Source organism: Mirounga angustirostris, unplaced genomic scaffold (assembly GCF_029215605.1).
Source record: "Mirounga angustirostris isolate CCGP_5_RB_7025 unplaced genomic scaffold, mMirAng1.0.hap1 SCAF_16, whole genome shotgun sequence".
Lineage (NCBI taxonomy): Eukaryota > Metazoa > Chordata > Mammalia > Carnivora > Phocidae > Mirounga > Mirounga angustirostris.
This window is the reverse complement of record NW_026991724.1, coordinates 53902794-53918889: the sequence shown is the minus strand read 5'-3', so window position 1 is coordinate 53918889 and position 16096 is coordinate 53902794. Positions and strand designations below refer to the sequence as shown.

Here is a 16096-nt window from a genome sequence, read left to right as displayed (position 1 = left end):
TTCTTTTTTAACGTGGCTTCTAGGAAATTTAAAAAGTAAATATGTAGTTTACACTGTATTTCTGCTGAGTCGCACTGACATGAGCAGTGGCTGTTGTTATTCTGTGATTATGACGGTGTCAGGAATATTATTGTTCCTTAAGCTGGGTGCCTCTCAAGTACAGTCTTTTTTAAAAATAATTATTCATTTATTTATATATCTTTTTTTTCAAAGTAGGCTCCATGCCCAGCTCCAAGCCCCAACGCGGAGCTTGAACTCACGACTCTAAGATCAAGACCTGAGCTGAGATCAAGAGCCAGACACTTAACCGACTGAGCCACCCAGGTGCCCCTAAAAAAGCTTTTAAAGTGTTTTGCTACTTATCATAAAAGTACCTTGGGTTCATTAAAGAAATAAGTAAATAAAAATTGTCCATAATCCCTGACCGCTGGAGTTCACTGCCAAGAAGAGCCCGGAGTATGTACTTACGGTCTTTTCTTGGTGCATATATGAGTACAGCTAATTCTTCAGCTTCTTTTTAGAAGTCTACAAAGTCACAGGGCGCCTGGCTGGCTCAGTTGGTGGAGCGCGCAACTCTTGATAAGGTTGTGAGTTTGCGACCCACACTGGCCATAGGGATTACGTAAAAATAAAAACTTTAAATAAAATAAACCCTACAAGGTCGTGCCCACATAGTATGCTATTTGGAGTTCTCCATTTCCCCCTCAATATTATAATGCAAGCATTCCCTCAAGGCATTAACCAGGCTTCACAAATGCCATCTGATGGCTGTGTGATCGGGCCACGCCTCAGTAGACCCGGCACTGCGACTACTAAGGAGAATCCAGTAAGATTCTGCCTCCCATGCCCAGCCCAGCACCGCCCCTCCTGTGGCCCCTCAGCCTCTGCTCTGAGAGGTAGCGACCAAGTTCAGGGGTTAAGAGCTGGGACTCTGGAGACAGATGGCCTTAGTCGGATAGCAAGTCTGTCATCTCCTCCTGTGTGACCTTGGGCGAGTCACTGCACCTCTCTCTGCCTCCCGCTAAGATGGAGATAATTCATAATCCCTCCTGTGAAGCCCTTGAGGCCAGATGTTCTGACATCTGCTGGTAAAAGGTGAGGCACTGATGTCCAGCGCATATTTTCTACCGCCCGCTGGGACCTTCTACCCCTTAGCAAGTGTGGGACTAGTTCTAGAGTGAAGTGTTTGAATAGTCACGAGTGGGATCAATAAAAGCTCTAAATAGCTTCACGTGAGTTCTGATCAGGCTCTACCACCGAATGGTATTTGGCACCAAAGTTAGGGAAAATCTTCCTGTTTTCGGAGCTTTATGGATTTCCTAGTCCCAGATACTGAGTAAGTACCTATCTTGTAGGACAGTTGGGTGGATTAAATGAGTTGTTGCCCATAAAGCATTTAGAATGGCGTCTGGCGCCAAAATGGGGCTCAGTGCCTGTTAGCTGTTGGTGTAAGTATTTTTAATCTTTTTTCCTGAGGTGTAATTTACATATAACAAAATGCCCCTGTTTTCCGTACAGTCTGGGGAGTTTTGACAGTCTTATTCATCCAGATAGCCACCACCCCAGCCGGGAACCTTTCCATCACCCCAGAAAGCTCTCTCATGCCCTTTGCCAGCCTGGCCTCCCCCCACACACTTAGAGACCACCATTTAGCACGTGTAGGACGCGGCATGGACGGACCCTACCGCTCCCGCTCCTTCACGTCTGGCTTCTTTTGCTCAACACGACGCCCGCCCGTGAGATTGGTCGTGTGTATGGATAGTTGCTTCCTTCTCAGGAGCCATAGTGTTCCACGGTGCAGACACACAGCGTGGGTCCTTGAGCGGTTGACAGACATTCGGGTCGTGTCTGGTTAGGCCATAATGAACACGGGCGCTGTGAGCACCCATCACAAACCCTGGGAAGGACAACTGCTCTCCTCTCCCTCCGGGGAAACACTGGGCAGTGGGCGGGCCCGGTCGTAAGGAACGTGTGTCACGGTGTGTTGAGCCTCGTGAGGAACACACTGTTTCCCAAAGCGGCCGTCCGGTCTCACACTCCCACCCGCAAAGAGGGAGGGGCCAGGCGTTCAGGCCTCGCTGACCGGTGTCTCCCCTCCCCCACCCCAGGTGATCCGGACGGACACGTTCAAGCACCTGCGGCACCTGGAGATCCTGCAGCTGAGCAAGAACCTGGTGCGCAAAATCGAGGTGGGTGCCTTCAACGGGCTGCCCAGCCTCAACACGCTGGAGCTGTTCGACAACCGGCTCACGACGGTGCCCACGCAGGCCTTCGAGTACCTGTCCAAGCTGCGGGAACTCTGGCTGCGCAACAACCCCATCGAGAGCATCCCGTCGTACGCCTTCAACCGCGTGCCCTCCCTGCGGCGCCTGGACCTGGGCGAGCTCAAGCGGCTGGAGTACATCTCGGAGGCGGCCTTCGAGGGCCTGGTCAACCTGCGCTACCTCAATCTGGGCATGTGCAACCTCAAGGACATCCCCAACCTGACGGCCCTGGTGCGCCTGGAGGAGTTGGAGCTGTCAGGCAACCGGCTGGACCTGATCCGTCCCGGCTCCTTCCAGGGCCTCACCAGCCTGCGCAAGCTGTGGCTCATGCACGCCCAGGTGGCCACCATCGAGCGCAACGCCTTCGACGACCTCAAGTCGCTGGAGGAGCTCAACCTGTCCCACAACAACCTGATGTCGCTGCCCCACGACCTCTTCACGCCCCTGCACCGCCTGGAGCGCGTCCACCTCAACCATAACCCCTGGCACTGCAACTGCGACGTGCTCTGGCTGAGCTGGTGGCTCAAGGAGACGGTGCCCAGCAACACGACGTGCTGCGCCCGCTGCCACGCGCCCGCCGGCCTCAAGGGCCGCTACATCGGCGAGCTGGACCAGTCGCACTTCACCTGCTACGCGCCGGTCATCGTGGAGCCGCCCACGGACCTGAACGTCACGGAGGGCATGGCCGCCGAGCTCAAGTGTCGCACGGGCACCTCCATGACCTCCGTCAACTGGCTGACGCCCAACGGCACCCTCATGACCCACGGCTCCTACCGCGTGCGCATCTCCGTCCTGCACGACGGCACGCTCAACTTCACCAACGTCACGGTGCAGGACACGGGCCAGTACACGTGCATGGTGACGAACTCGGCCGGGAACACCACCGCCTCGGCCACGCTCAACGTCTCGGCCGTGGACCCCGTGGCGGCCGGCGCTGCCGGCGGCGGGGGCGGCCCGGGGGGCGGCGGCGGGGGCGGCGGCGGGGGCGGCGGCTACACCTACTTCACCACCGTGACCGTGGAGACCCTGGAGACGCAGCCCGGAGAGGAGACCCTGCAGCCGCGGGGGACGGAGAAGGAGCCGCCGGGGCCCACGACGGACGGGGTCTGGGGCGGGGGCCGGCCCGGGGACGCCGCCGGCCCGGCCTCGGCGTCCACCACGGCGCCCGCCCCGCGCTCCTCGCGGCCCACGGAGAAGGCGTTCACGGTGCCCATCACGGACGTGACGGAGAACGCCCTCAAGGACCTGGACGACGTCATGAAGACCACCAAGATCATCATCGGCTGCTTCGTGGCCATCACGTTCATGGCCGCCGTGATGCTCGTGGCCTTCTACAAGCTGCGCAAGCAGCACCAGCTGCACAAGCACCACGGGCCCACGCGCACCGTGGAGATCATCAACGTGGAGGACGAGCTGCCTGCCGCCTCGGCCGTGTCCGTGGCCGCCGCCGCCGCCGCCGCCGCCGGTGCGGGCGGCGGCGGCGGGGACAGCCACCTGGCCCTGCCCGCCCTGGAGCGCGACCACCTCAACCACCACCACTACGTGGCGGCCGCCTTCAAGGCGCACTACAGCGGGAACCCCAGCGGCGGGGGCTGCGGGGGCAAGGGCCCCCCGGGGCTCAACTCCATCCACGAACCTCTGCTCTTCAAGAGCGGTTCCAAGGAGAACGTGCAAGAGACGCAGATCTGAAGCCGCCGGGCGGGGGCGCGCACCCCGCCGGGGCTCGGGCCACACCGGGACCCTCCCCACGGCCCCGGGCCGCGCCTGGACCGCGCAGGGACGGTCGGGGAGGAGGGGCCGCAGCCCCGCCCGCGTGCGGACCCCAGGGCGGCTCACCCCCGCGAGGAACGGAGCCCCCGCGGGTCTGGCCGCACCCCCACGCATCCCCGGCCAAGGGAGGGGCTGCAGGATTCCGGAGAAGCGGCTGGAACCCTCCGCTTTGCCTCCTCGCGCTCTCAGTCGACCCTTCCCGGCCCTCCGCCTTCCAGGAGAGAGAGGAGCTTTTGGGGGGTGTCCTTTCCCCTCATCCCCAACGACCCTCCTTTTACGGTTCATTTTTTGCAGTTTGACGCCTGTCCCCCCTCCCGCCCCTCTGCCCCCGAAACTGAAGAGACAGACGCGCGGTCAGAGCCTCCAGACACCCCACCCCGCCCCTCCCCCCTTCACCCCCAGCCCTCACCTGCCCCACAGACTCTTTTGATACTGAAGGGAGGTTTGCGTCAACGACTACCTGCTCTGTAATTACTTTAAAAAAAAACACGGAAAAAGTAAAAAAAAAAAAAAATTTTTTTTTTTTTGGTCATGAAAGCATGGAGGGCAGAGAAAACAGTGAATGCGGGCGGGGGCACAATGAGGATGGAAAAGTCAAGTGTTACGGGCCCCACCCGGAGGGTCACAGGGGTCAGCACCTCCAGGTACTCTTAGGCCCCTCACCCTTGACCTCAGGAGCCCCAGAGAGGGGCTCAGGCACCCAGCACATCCGAATGTACTGGGGCCCTCGTCTCCACCCGCCCCCCCCCCCACTCATGCCGCTGGGGTTCCACGGGCTGGGGGCTGGGCAACTCCTAGTTCCGGATCCAGGAGTCCAGGATCAAGGTGTGGGCAGGGCCGTGCTCCCTCGGGAGCCTGTGGGGGAGGATCCTTCCTTGCCTCCTCCAGCTCAGCTATACTCCAGTCTCCACGCACCCTTCTCCCCGAGTCTCCCCCTCGTCTTCCTTGCACGCATGCTTGTCTCTGTCCAAATTTCCTTATAAGGACACCGGTCATATGGGATTAGGGCCCACCCTACTCCAGCAGGACCTCATCTTAACTTGATCATCTGCAAAGACCCTGTTTCCAAATAAGGTCACACTCACGGTCCTGGAGGTCAGGACTTCAGCATCTTTTTAGGGGACACAATTCAACCCAGAACAGCCAAACCAGAGAGCGTCCGGCCCCTCTGCAAACCCACAAGCCACTGCAGGGAGCGAGGGGGTCAGGCCGAAAGGGGGAAGGCGGGCCAGGCGCAGGGAGCTGCTCTACCGTCTTGCTTACACAGAGGCAGGAGGAAAGGGAGCGGGAGGGGGCCGCGCTGTCACTCAGAAGCTCAGGGGCTCACGCCCCAGGAGGGAACAGGAGCCAGCAGGTGGGAGCGAACCCCGGGGGTCGGCCAGGACAGGCGAGTGGCTGCTGGTGGGACCCGCCAGGGCTGCCGTCTTGTGCTGTCGAGCCCCGCACAGGCCGAAGGAAGCAGAGGGTCCACTCGGGGCCGCTCCCCGCAGACGCGGCCCATGGACACGCAGGGCTGGGCCCTTCTCTTCCCCTCGGCGCAGCCGGACCCCCCCCCCTCGGCAGGCCTGGGCCCTGTGTGCTCTGTGCCCCCTTCTCTGGCTGCCTGTGCGCCACAGCGTCTTATGTCTCCCCCACCTGGGACTCCTCCTAAAGCACATTCTTCCCTTAAGGGCCCGACAGCCGCCCGCCTCTGCCGCGATGGCCGTCTGGGGTCTCTGGCCCCGTCTGCGTCTATCTGCTCCTGCCTGTCGACCTGGGACTCTCGGAGCCCGGCTCCCCGCCGCTCCCTTTCATGCTCTCTTTCTCTCCCGTCCTCTTTCAGCGCGATCCTGGTTGCCATGGCAATACTGCAGCGGGTACCAGGTGGTGGCTGGGGGCAGGGAGCCGCACCGCCGCTGCAGCCTCCGCGGTCTCCGATGCCAGGCACCTGCAGGGCGCCTTGGCTGGGCCTCAATTTGGGGGGACCTCGGGGCCTCCGCGGGCCTCACGGACTTCTCCGTGGACAATGGGAGGGGGGAGGCGGGATGTGGGAGTGAGAGTGCAGTATTGGGGGGCTGGTGGCATCGTGGCTGGGAGAGGGGTGGATGAAAGGTGAGAAGTCAAGGTGAACTGATGGGCGGCCAGACTGGAGCCGGGCTGGGGGCGGGGGCGACAGGGCTGGGACGAGCCGGGCTCCAGCTCCTGCTGCCTGTGGGAGATGGGGCGCGACCAGGCCAGGCCTCCCTGGGAACTTGGTGTGGGGAGGAAATGCGGGCCTGGCCCAGCTGGGGACAGAATGGCAGCCAGCCCAGAGAAGGCGGGGCGGGACTGGAGGGCTGGAGGTCCAGGGAGAGGCCCGGAGACAGAGACAGGATGGAGGGAGAGAGTCAGGGACAGAACCAAGGGAGGAAAAGATGGAGGAGGAATGTTGACAAGAAACACCGGTGCCAAGACATGGGATTGGGGGGTGGGTAGCAGGCCTGAGGGTGGGGACCGGAAACTCAGGAGCAAGGGACAGACTGGGAGCCCAGAGTCCCCATCAGCATCTCCTCTCTCTCGCTCCCAACCCTCTCTACCCCCATCCCAAGCAGGATGCAGTTTCCATGACAACCTGGCTGGCCAGAAAGGGGGGCTGGGGACTGCAGAGGAAAATTTCCACATCAGCAGGAAGGGAGGAGGGTAGAAAGCAGGGAAGGAAGGGGCTGGGTATGGTGGGGGCCACGCAGGGCCCTGGAACCCCAAGTCATCGTGCCCACTGCCCCAGGATCCTCACCCCCACTCCCCACCCCCAGCAAACCTGCACGGTCTCCACTGGGCCGCTGTGGGGAAGGGGGAAGGTTCTGGAGAGGATCAAGGGTCAAATGTCCAAAGATCAGCCACTGCCCAGGCCTCAAGGGGAGGGGGGCAGTGAGCAGCTGACAGAGCTCAGGCCTCACGCAGACCACCAGATTCAAGGGCATGGCTCTCAACAGGGTCCCGAGGAGGGTAGGGGTGGTGGGCTACGGCCGCCTTGGTGAGTCACTGACCCTCTGGGGCCTCTTCTCCAGGCCCCTTCCTGAAGCCCCCAAAGCCCTTTGTCCTCCACAAACACACTTCATGTGTGTCTTTATCTGCACCCTGGCTCTGCCTCTGTGTCTGCCTGAGCACCATCCACTTCCCACCACGAGGCCCCATCCCCCTCCCTCTGGGTCCCTGTTCCCCTCCCTCTGGGTCCCTGACCCCCTCCCTCTGGGTCCCTGACCCCCTCCCCCTGGGTCCCTGACCCCCTCCCCCTGGGTCCCTGACCCCCTCCCTCTGGGTCCCTGACCCCTCCCTCTGGGTCCCTGACCCCCTCCCTCTGGGTCCCTGACCCCTCCCTCTGGGTCCCAGTCCCCCTCCCTCTGGTCTCTGTCCCTCTCTCACTGAATCTCCTTCCCTCTCCCCAGGACAGTCCCTTGTTTCTCACCTGCTGACTCAGGGACCAGAACTGGGCCTAGAACTTGCTTTTGTCTGGAATCGTGACCCAGGGCGAATGGCAGGGAGTGTGCCCCCTTCCCTGCAGCTCCAGAACCTCGCTGCTCTTGGGGAGAGGTCAGTGATCTCACCATGAAAGGCTGGGGCTCCCTGAAGCTCCTGTTCTGGCCTCACTTAGGTGCTGTGATCTCAGGCGAGTCCCTTACTCTCCCTGGGCCAAATGTGAAACAGGACAAGCCATCCTGCTTCCCCTATCAGGCCAGGGTGAAGAGTGACAGGCCTCTAGAGACTCAGGGAATCTGAGGAGGGAAGGTCCAATACCTCTCCAAGGCCCTCCCCCATCTCTCCCCTCTCCCAGGCACCCTGACCTTGTGGTGGAAGTGGCCCATCCTAAAATAATCCAGGAATCTGGGGCACAAATCCTGCGCTATGCCAACCTCCTGGTGAGCCCTGCCCAGCCTGCCTCGGCCCACCCCACCCTAAAGTGGGATCTGTCCCCTGACCTCAGCCCCTCCCCACCTTCATCCGCCCCAGGTGGGGTCCCCCTCAGCCCTGGCTGACCAGGCCACTGAGCAGCAGCTCCTGGAGGCCTCGCACCGCTGGAACCACGCTGTGTTTGTGGCCCGGGGGGCCCTGTGGGGCACTGAGGACATCACCAGATTGGACGCAGCTGGGGGCCTCCAGGTGAGGGCCCGCTGGGCTCCTGGGCGGACCAGAGGGGGCCTGCAGAGACCCCCAGTCCCATCACCCTGGCTGTCACTTCCAGAGTCTTCGCGTCACCATGGCCACGCACCCCGACGGCTTCCGGCTCGAGGGACCGCTGGCTGCAGTGCCCAGCACTGGGCGTCGCACTGTGCTCTATGAAGGCCCCGTCCGGGGACTCTGCCCCTTTGCCCCCCGCAACTCCAACACCATGGCGGCCGCCGCACTGGCCGCCCCCAGCCTGGGCTTTGATCGCGTGGTTGGGGTGCTTGTGGCTGATCTCAGGTGAGCGAAGGCGTGTGGGGGCTCAGGCTGGGGCCGGGCCAGCCAGGCTGACCACCCTGCTTGCCCCAGCCTCACAGACATCCATGTGGTGGACGTGGAGCTGAGGGGAACCCCGGGCCCCACAGGACGAAGGTTTGCTGTGCACACCCACAGAGAGAATCCTGCAGAGCCAGGCGCTGTCACAGGCTCTGCCACTGTTACCACCTTCTGGCGCAGCCTCCTGGGTGCGGCCCCTCTCCCCAAGCCCTGGGCCCCCCTGCTCTGCCGAGCCTGGGTCTCGGGCTCTGTCTGGTTCTGTCTGCAGTTCTGATTCTGTCTCAGTTGACTGATCTTTATTTCTGTGTCTCCTTCACCTTCTACTCCGTGGTTTTGAATCTTGATAGATCTATCTCTGTCCAAAGCTCCTTTCTCTGAGTTTCTGTAACCTCCTCTCGCTGGGAGCCTATATCCTCTCTCACTGTGTGTCCCCGTCCCCCTTCTGGGTCTCGGTCCTTCTCTGTCTTCCTCCACCCCCACCCCGGTCTGTCCCTCCCATCAGGTGTCTGTCTCTCATCTCTCGAACCCAGCCTTTTATTCCCTATATCTCCCCCGCAGGCTGCTGCCAGCTCCCCTGCAGGCCGGGGATCCACCTCTGCTGAGAAGCCTCCTCTTTCCCTGGTGGACATCTTCGTCTCATTTACGTCCCCCCACCACGGCCCTGGCCCCGGTTACCCCCGACCTCCCTCCCGTCTCAGTAAATATTGGAGGCTCTTCTCCCTGCATGGTCTGCTGTCTCTGGTCCCTTGTTGCCCTACTGTGACGTCACGCTGCGCCTTCACACCAGGCTTGACGCCACCGTAGACGACGAGCACACACACGCGCGGGAGCAGCACTCCCGGAAGCTATCGCGAGAGCCCACCCACTACATTTCCCAGAATCCTCTGCGCGCCAGGGGGCGTGGCCGCGCGCGAAGGCGTGGGGCGGGGGCCTCTGCAGGGCCTATTTCCGGGATTCACCACGGCGACGGAATTGCGGTTCCGCCTTCTCGGGGCGACAGTGGACTTCCGAGCCAAGCTGCCCTCGCGGGGGCCGCCGGAAGACGTAGTTCGGCACGCGGGGGCCGCCGGGAGCTGTGTGCGCCCGGCCTGGCCAGTCAGCGCCGCGCTGCCCGCCCCGCACTCGGAACCCACAGCCGCCGCCCAGGGGGATGCGGGAGCCCCTGGTTTCGGGGAGCAGAGAGGCAGGCGGGGTGAGGGGCGTTGCCAGGCAACGAGCGAGCGCCGCGGTCGGGGTACGGGCCGGGGAAAGGGCTCTGTTCCTTGGTGTCCGGGGAGGGGACCCTGTTGCCGAGTGACAGGAGCAGAGAACCCTGTTGTTTGTGACAGAGGAGGGGAGTCTTGTGTTGCTAGGCGACTAGGGGAGACCCTGTTACCTAGAAACAGGGCAGGAGGATTTCTCTATTGCTAAGGAACCGGAGGAGAGGCTTGTTACCTAGTTGGGGAGAGGGTACTCTGTTGCTAGGTAACCAGAGAGGGAGCCTGTGACCTAGGGACAGGGGAGGGGTTTTGCTAGGTGACCACCGTTGGGAGCCTGTCACTTAGGGATGTGGCGGGGGTGGTCCTCTGTTACTAGGTGAGTAGAAGAGCCTTTTTCTTAGCAATAGGGGATGGAGGTACCCCGTTGCCAGGAGAGCGCCTGGGGAGCAGGGTCAGGGGCCCAGTGTCCCTCCGGCTGCCCTGAGCCCCCACCTCAATGGCAGTGCCCCCAGGGCCTGCTGGCAGTTTGGGCCTCCAGATTCCAGGCCGAGTACCTTCTTCCGTCGCCCCTAAGCAGGAGCCGAGGGCGAGGGCGGCATGTCCCAGGCCCCAGGAGCACAGCCGAACCCGCCCTCCGTTTATCACGAACGGCAACGCCTGGAGCTGTGTGCCGTCCACGCCCTCAACAACGTCCTGCAGCAGCAGCTCTTTAGCCAGGAGGCTGCCGATGAGATCTGCAAGAGGTGACCGCCACCCATCCTAACCCCTGGAGAAGCGGGGCTCATGGGCAGAGCGACCAACTAGGTCTCACAGCGAGGCAGGGACAGAGCCGCGCCATCACCTGCCTAGGGAACCCTGGGACTGAGAGATGGAGATGTGGCCTCTCACACCTGCCCTTCGCCATGGCCACAGCTCAGGCCTCACCTTCCCTTATCTGGACCCCCATCCCCGCATCCCCTCAGGCCTCTCAGCTTCTGGATTTTCTCCACCAGTCCACGCTCTGCACAGCCCCAGTGCTGACCCTGCCCTCCCCTGCTCACAGCCCTCATGTGGCTCCCCAGCAGCCCTGGGAGGAGTCCCAAGGACTGCAGCCTAATATCCCTGCATGCTCTGGCCCCCATCTTTCTCTTCAGCGTCATATCTCACTGCACCCCCAAACCACAGTCCTCCCCAGTCCCCGAATGAGCCCTGCTCCAATGCCTCTAGGCCTTTGCATGGGCTAGTCTTTCTGTCTGGAACAGCTTCCTTCTCTTGGCAGCCTGGGATGTTCCTCCTCACTATGCAAGATTTCAAACATCACTTCTTCATTCCTGCTCTGCCTGGTCTCCTCTCCGTCCCCACAGCCCCGGCACTAGCCTAAGCCTGTCATCTCCTGGATCCTTCCTCCTGTCAGTAACCCACATGATGCTACCCCCAGAGATGACCCGGCCTCCCCACTCTTGCTTAAAGCCCTCCCATGGACCCCCAGCATCCTCAAGCAGAGTCCCAGCCCCTCAGACCGATTATTTTAGAATTTATTCATCGCCCCTGGCATTCACAACAGCAGTCCATCAACTCTTTTCCACCGAGGCCATCCGTGCTGGAGACCCAGAGATGAGTCCAGTAGGAGCCCAGCCCTGAGGGAGGCCAGGCAAACAGATACACAGGAAAATAAGACAGACTTTCCCTCTCCAACCCCTCCCCCTGCCCTGCCCACCAGGGGCCCAGAGAAAGAACAAAGGTGCCACTGTTCGGAGAAGGCAGGACCCAAAGAGACAAGTGGTGGCAGGGTGGGCCTCCTGAGCTGGGGGATAGCTGGAGGAGAGGCTGGGAGGCAGGAGACAGGCTGAGGACAGGTGGCTAGGGTGGGACTGAGACTAGAAGGCCAGCAGAGGGGCTGAGAGTTTATCCTGGGTGACAGGGCACCAGGGAAAGCTGGGAGCAGGGGAGCTGCAGTGGAAAGAGCCCCTGGGATTGGAGGGGAGGCTGGAGGCCGGATGAGGGTCCAGGTGGGGGAGAACAAGGCCTGAACTGGGAAATGTGGCTCCAGGACAGAGCAGAGACAGTTGGGGACAGGAGGAATCAGGCTTGGGGCTGAGCCATGGGGTTGAACAAAGGGAAGAGTCCAAAGGCTGGGTGATTCAAGGACCCTGGGACTCTCCTGCTTTGTGGGGAGGGTGAGACCTTTTCAGGGGCCCCCAACTCAGGCTCTGACCATCCCCCAACCAGGTTGGCCCCAGACTCCCGGCTGAATCCCCATCGCAGCCTCCTGGGCACCGGCAACTATGACGTCAACGTGATCATGGCCGCCCTGCAAGGGCTGGGCCTGGCCACCGTGTGGTGGGACAGAAGGAGGTGGGACCCCAAGCACTGCGTCGTGTGTGCTAAGCCCGGCACAGTGGGTGCGGTGTGACAGTATCCATGGGGGACAAAGCAGGAGACGGGTGGGCGGACAGGAGGCAAGAAGGAAGGGGTAGACGGGTGGAAGGTTGGCATGGCTGGATGATGGACGGGTGGCAGACTAATGGGTTGGGAGATGGTAGAAAGATGAGTGAATGACTGGATAGACAACAGGATGAGCCGATGGGTGGGTGATGGGTAGATAGATGGTAATCTGGTGACTAAATGGATGGTAAATGGGTAGTTGGATGTGTTGAGTAGGTGGTGGTTGGCTGATGGGGTGGGTGAGTGGTTGAGTGAATAAAAGATGGATAATTGGTAGGCAGTGGATAGCAAACAGGTGGTTGGATAGTTGGATGGATGGATGGATGGACGGATGGATAGATGGGTAGAGTGGATGAGGAGTTGGAGGATGGTGGGTAAGTTGTGGAGTTGGTGGCTGGCTGGCTGGTCAGTCTTGTCAGTAGGTGAATCATGTTTGGGTGGACGAGATGGGTGGTTGTGGGGAGTGGCCGCTAGATGGCTGGCAGGTTTAGGTGCACGTGTGATTGGGTGAGTGGAAGGAGACAAAGGGCGCGCTGAGTGAGGAGCGTCCTTGGGCAGGCTCGGGGGGCCGCTGCTGCCACGCCAGCCTGGGTCCCACAAGTTCAGTACCCTTGGGCCAGTGGGTAAGCCTGGGCCCCTGACCTTGCTTCTGCCACGCAGGCCCCTGTCCCAGCTGGCCCTGCCCCAGGTGCTGGGACTGATCCTGAACCTGCCATCACCCATGTCTCTGGGGCTGCTGTCCCTGCCAGTGCGCCGGCGGCACTGGGTGGCCCTCCGCCAGGTGGATGGCATCTACTACAACCTGGACTCCAAGCTGCAGGCGCCCGAGGTCCTGGGGGACGAGGATGGCGTCAGGTGAGGGGGAGGCGACCCTGGGGCTGGGGCCCCGGCGCTAGGCCCCCCTCCCCCAGAGGCAACACCCGGGCTCCCGGGCCTCAGTCTCCTCATTTCCCTGCCCAGGGCTTTCCTGGCGGCCGCGCTGGCTCAGGGCCTGTGCGAGGTGCTGCTGGTGGTGACCAAGGAGGTAGAGGAAAAGGGCTGCTGGCTGCGGACAGACTGACCCTGCGGAGGAGGGAACCAGGCCACCCGTCCGTCCGGGCGGTCCCTGCGCACCCGCGTCCGGCCCCAGAGCACCGAGGAAGGACTAGGCCCCGCACCTCCTGGACCCCGCGGAGGCCCCAACCCCTGCTCTGCACCCCCCTGCTCCTCAAGGCCGCAGCTGCCTCAATAAATCTGCTCATTTGCTCCCAGCCTGGCCCGCATCTGCCTGGGGGGGCCCTTTCCCTCCGTGGCCCGCGGAGCAGAGAGGCCATTCGTTAGCCAGGCGGGAATTCCGGGGGCGTGGGGGGGACCTGGGAGCTCAAATGCTCCACCACCTTCCAGCTTTGCCAGCTTGTGTGAGTCACCCACCTCTGTGGGCCTCAGTTTCCTCGTCGAGGCACAGCAGAAAACAGCACAAATCCCTGCCTTTGTGAGCCAGGGGGAGAGACCAGCAGCGGATGGACGCAGTCTAGAATGTTCAGTGGGATAAGTGCTGAGGAGAGAGCAACTTTCTTAAACCTCAATTCTACGCCATCAGTAGCTCCAAGAGATGGCCACACCTGATCCTGCCATCTCTTGAAATGGCCAAAGTGCTCGGTTACGTGGCAGAGGGGAACAAGGGTTGCTAATCCGCTGACCTCAAAACAGGGAAATGAGCCTGCATTATCCGGGTGGGCCCCGGGCAACCGTGCGGGTCCTTAAAGGTGGAGGAGGCAGGCGAGGAGAGTCTGAAAGAGACCTGACGAAGGAAGCAGGTCGGAGATGCTACGTGGCGCGCAGCTTTGGAGGCGAGAAGGCGCCAGATCAGGGAAATGGAGGATGGAGGCACCCCGAGGGGCTAGACCGGGCCGGGGCCTTAGGAGGAACCAGCCCTGCCCACACCCTGACTCCAGCCCAGGGAGGCTCATCGGACTTCTGGCCTCCGCAGGTGTAAGAGAATAAATGTGTGCTATTTTAAGCCACAGGAGCCGGCACAGCATGGCTGGAATTCATTTAGGGCCGTGGACCTCACCGAGGAGGCGAGGAGGCCACGTGTGAGCCACAACGGGAAGAAGGGCAAGGAGGGAGCTGTGCGGAGCCGTGGAGGAAAGGCATTCCAGGCTGAGGGAACAGCCAGCGCAAAGGCCCTGAGGAGGCTGGTGTGGCCACAGTGAGGCGGGGTGGGGCGGTAACACAGGAGGAAGACGGTCCCTCAGGGATTTAAGCAGGAGGAAGATGGGCCCCCATCAGGTTCTCATCTGAGCAGGACCCCCTCCTGTTCTGTGTCCTTCCCCAGGGCCTGCTGTCCGTCCCTTGCTGTAGCTTCCTTGTCCTGTTGGCCATTCACATGGCTCCCCTGGTCCCATCTCCGGGTCTGGAGGAACCTCCGCAGATGAAGGCAGGCGCTCGCTCTCAGGCTGGGAGGAAGACACAAGGGGACAGGAGGCCCCCCTCCAGTCCCAGTTCAGGAGGGTAGGCTTTAAGGGGGCCCTCCAGGGAGCCAGAGGAAGATGAGGGGACCTGGGGGACTGGCTCCAGAAGGCTGAGGGGGCCTCTCCAAAGGGGCAGTGAGAGGGAAGCGGCCGTTCCAGAATGGGAAATAACTGAATGAGATCTGCACTACAAGGGGGGCAGTCGCTACTGGTCACTGACCAGGGGATGAGGGATCAGGGTGGGTCCCCGCCAGGCCTCAGGCCACAGGGCCTCCAAGGGGGCGCTGAGGGCTGGACCTTGTCCAGGACAGTGGGTGGGAGCCACGAGGGGCGCAGCTGGTCAGTCCTAGGCTCAGAAAGCACCCTCGGGGGCGGGTGGTATGGGGACAGCCCAGACGCCGGGAGGCCTGGGAGGAGACTGAGGGTCCAGATGGGAGAGGATGGAGGCCTGAGCTGGACCCTGGGGAGGGAAAGGAGGGACACAGAGAGTCCGAGCAGCTCTGCTCTGGTGGGCTCTGGGGGCAAACTGAGGAGGAATAAAGAAGCACTCAGGCATCTGGCCCTAGGACCCTGGGACAGTGGGACCACCCCCGACAGATGAGGAGTGGTTTGGGATTTGGTGGAGGCACGGAGCTTAGCAGGATGTAAGGGATGTGACAGACCAAATGACACCAGGGAAGGGGGCCCCAGGTCAGGGGCTCCGCAGATGGCTTCAGGGGTCTCGGGCCTGTTTGAGGAGGCATGAGCGTGTGTGAGCCCGGGGAGGTAAGCAGGTAGAGTGGGGCTTGGGGAAAAGTGGGGTCCCCTTTTAGGGGTGGGCAAAAACGGGGGACCCAGAGACACAGGGAGGCCACGGGCAGGGAGAGGCAGGTAGGGCCCTCAGAAGACGAGGTGCAGACACAACAGGATGCTTGTAAGGCCAGTGGGTGATGCTGGGACTTGGGCTTAGTGGGTTCGGGTTCCCAAGACTTCTGGAGGTCAAAGGCGAACTTGTAAAGGAAAAAGTCAAACAGCAGGACACCCCAACCGTCAGGTCCCCACACCCCGCCCTGTCCCCTCTATGCCTCTCCAGCTTGCTCGCTCTCCCACACCTGGGTCTCTGACTCCTCTGTCCCTCTCTTTGTGTCCCTCTCTTGGTCTCCCTTTTTGGATGTTTCCCTGTCTCTCTCAGCTTCTGTCTCCCTGGGTCCTCTGGGGCCCCCTCCTGCCCTCTGTGCCTGTCGCCGGTCCCCTGCGGTCCCAGACAGCCTGGCGGGACTCCTGAGTGTTTCTATTCTTGGGCCTGAGTGGCCTCCCCAGGTGCCTTCTCAGCCATGGCCTAATATGGTCGCAGTGAGGAGCCGCAGTGCCAGGGTGGGACCTTGGGGGGGGGTCTGGGCCCTCCCTCCCCTCCTGCTCTCAGCCCCCCCTCCGGCCCTAACCCCTCCTGCTCTGCACTGGTGAGAGCTCAGGCTGCCGGGCAGCAGGCTGACAGCGCGCTTACTCTTCGCCCCTTACCGCGCAGAATGCCCCCTGCACCCTCACTAGCTCC

At 61.8% G+C, this 16096-nt stretch overlaps 3 protein-coding genes across 8 annotated transcripts in view; all 3 read left to right on the top strand.

Moving 5' to 3' along the window:
* The window catches only part of LRRC4B (leucine rich repeat containing 4B), a 37987-nt gene extending 33460 nt beyond the window's left edge, over nt 1-4527 (top strand). For both annotated transcript variants that reach the window (XM_054511528.2, XM_045892012.3), the window contains exon 3: nt 2109-4527. In XM_054511528.2, coding sequence (XP_054367503.1) covers nt 2109-3953 — 1845 coding nt within the window. In that variant the 3' untranslated portion in view covers nt 3954-4527. The remainder of the gene's footprint in view (nt 1-2108) is intronic.
* Nucleotides 4528-6039: 1512 nt separating this feature from the next.
* Nucleotides 6040-9293, top strand: ASPDH (aspartate dehydrogenase domain containing). Its single transcript, XM_064580601.1, has 7 exons — nt 6040-6125; nt 7383-7583; nt 7825-7909; nt 8001-8150; nt 8233-8453; nt 8523-8677; nt 9277-9293. The coding sequence occupies exons 1-7, from the start codon at nt 6040-6042 to the stop codon at nt 9291-9293; spliced, it is 915 nt and encodes a 304-aa protein (XP_064436671.1).
* A 244-nt stretch (nt 9294-9537) lies between these two features.
* On the top strand, nt 9538-13362 carry JOSD2 (Josephin domain containing 2). Of its 5 annotated transcripts, none has more exons than XM_045892051.3 (5): nt 9538-9723; nt 10266-10431; nt 11897-12022; nt 12773-12967; nt 13073-13362. In XM_045892051.3, exons 2-5 carry the CDS (start codon nt 10286-10288, stop codon nt 13170-13172), a joined length of 567 nt encoding a protein of 188 aa, XP_045748007.1. In that variant the 5' UTR covers nt 9538-9723; nt 10266-10285; the 3' UTR covers nt 13173-13362. The 5 variants fall into 5 exon arrangements, with proteins under 5 accessions (XP_045748007.1, XP_054367511.1, XP_045748008.1 ...); XM_054511536.2 differs by having other exon boundaries at nt 10263-10431; XM_045892052.3 differs by having other exon boundaries at nt 10192-10431.
* Nucleotides 13363-16096: the final 2734 nt, after the last annotated feature.

Bases quoted from the DNA above. Each gene is read 5' to 3' on its own strand.
- ASPDH (XM_064580601.1), top strand. From the start codon at position 6,040: ATGGGAGGGGGGAGGCGGGATGTGGGAGTGAGAGTGCAGTATTGGGGG. The intron at 6,126-7,382 runs GTGAGAAGTCAA...TCTGGGTCCCAG, and splicing joins GGGAGAGGGGTGGATGAAAG to TCCCCCTCCCTCTGGTCTCT. The intron at 8,151-8,232 runs GTGAGGGCCCGC...TGTCACTTCCAG, and splicing joins ACGCAGCTGGGGGCCTCCAG to AGTCTTCGCGTCACCATGGC.
- JOSD2 (XM_045892051.3), top strand. From the start codon at position 10,286: ATGTCCCAGGCCCCAGGAGCACAGCCGAACCCGCCCTCCGTTTATCAC. The intron at 10,432-11,896 runs GTGACCGCCACC...TCCCCCAACCAG, and splicing joins GCCGATGAGATCTGCAAGAG to GTTGGCCCCAGACTCCCGGC. The intron at 12,023-12,772 runs GTGGGACCCCAA...TCTGCCACGCAG, and splicing joins GTGTGGTGGGACAGAAGGAG to GCCCCTGTCCCAGCTGGCCC.